The sequence below is a fragment of the Brassica oleracea genome, chromosome C3 (assembly GCF_000695525.1).
Source record: "Brassica oleracea var. oleracea cultivar TO1000 chromosome C3, BOL, whole genome shotgun sequence".
Taxonomy (NCBI): Eukaryota; Viridiplantae; Streptophyta; class Magnoliopsida; order Brassicales; family Brassicaceae; genus Brassica; species Brassica oleracea.
The window spans coordinates 3125972-3127438 of NC_027750.1; the positions used below are offsets into that span (position 1 = coordinate 3125972).

Consider the following 1467-nt stretch of genomic DNA (forward strand, 5'->3'; position numbering starts at 1 on the left):
GTTTGCATAACTGAGTAGTCTCGTTATGTGTTGTGGCCTTGTGGGTTTTGTGTGTTCATGTTTCTGAGATTCTACTCAACTTTTATTCTCTTAACTTGAGTCAGTCTCGTTATTGTTGTGGGTTTTCTATGTTCATGTTTCTGTGTTCACAGTTTGCTAGTATTATTATGTGTATCTTTTATAGATTGTCTTCACTTGCTAGTAGATAATGTACTGCTCCTTTCTCATTTAAATATTTTGCTGTTTCAGAAAATGGAAGCGATAGACTTGAATGATGATGGTCAGAATGATTTGATGGATGAAGATATAGAAGATCATGAAGTTATTGAGATTTCAGAGGCTAACAGAGGCACGCCACCAAGACATGCTCAGTCACGCCGTAGAGCTAGGTTGTGGTTAAAGTTTACTATAATTGGAGGACAGCGGCCTGATGGTAAAACCAAGATCAGATGCAACCTTTGTAAAAGGTTCTACTTCATTAAGCTTCGCAGAAATGGAACCTCAACCCTGTCTCGTCATTTGAAGGTATGTCCAAAAGCTGTTGGAACACCTGGAACACCTAGAAGTAGTTCTAGGAAGGTGGATATGATGGTGTTCCGTGAGATGATAGCAATGGCCATTATAGAGCATGATTTGCCTTATAGGTTTGTAGAGTATAAGAGGATTAGAATGGCTTTTACTTATGCTAATTCCAGTATTGAGTATTGGAGTAGAAACACAGCAGCTTCTGATGTGTTGAAGATTTATGAACGGGAAAAGCAGAAGCTGGTTGAGCTGCTCAAGGAGTGGGGACTGGAAAAGAAGGTCTTCTGTCTCACTGTTGACAACGCTTCTTCGAACGATTCCATGCAGAGTATTCTGAAGAAACAGCTGCACAAAGATCTGGTATGTGGTGGAGAATTTTTCCATGTTAGATGCTCAGCACATATCTTGAATCTGATCGTCCCAGATGGCTTAGCAGTGATAGGAGGAGCTCTGCAAAAAATCAGGGAGAGTGTTAAGTTCGTTAGAGGATCAGAAATCAAAACCTTAAAATTGTATCCACATTTTTTTACATCATATTTGTATTAGAGGTGAACAAATACAAATTAAACACTCAGCAGATTTGAGCGATAATTTTTTTACATTAAATTGGGCTTAAACAGAGTTGCTAATCATGGGAAAGCTTGAGTTGGCCATATGGGTGTTGGGTTAAGTTGGGTGTGGGCTAGATAGGGTGTGGGCTAGATGTGGGTGTGGGTGTCTTGAGACCAGAAAAAACAAATACCCATTGAGCATATCCATTTGAGTGTGGTCCAACCCAACTGACACCCCTAGTTCCTCGTGAGGATTGCTCAACTCTGGTTTCTGGGTCAAAATAGTAGATTCAGTAGGAGCATCAATGCTACTGCTGGGAATGGGGATTTGGGTGGTGAAGCATTGCTTTTAGTGGCTCACCTCCTATATCTGGATCGTAATACAAAACCT

The 1467-nt window shown here is 40.5% G+C and overlaps 1 protein-coding gene across 1 annotated transcript; it reads left to right on the forward strand.

The window, feature by feature from the left end:
* The first annotated feature begins 252 nt into the window (after positions 1–252).
* LOC106329660 lies at positions 253–1170 on the forward strand. Its single transcript, XM_013768337.1, has 2 exons — positions 253–1037; positions 1146–1170. The coding sequence occupies exons 1-2, from the start codon at positions 253–255 to the stop codon at positions 1168–1170; spliced, it is 810 nt and encodes a 269-aa protein (XP_013623791.1).
* The last annotated feature ends 297 nt before the right edge of the window (positions 1171–1467 follow it).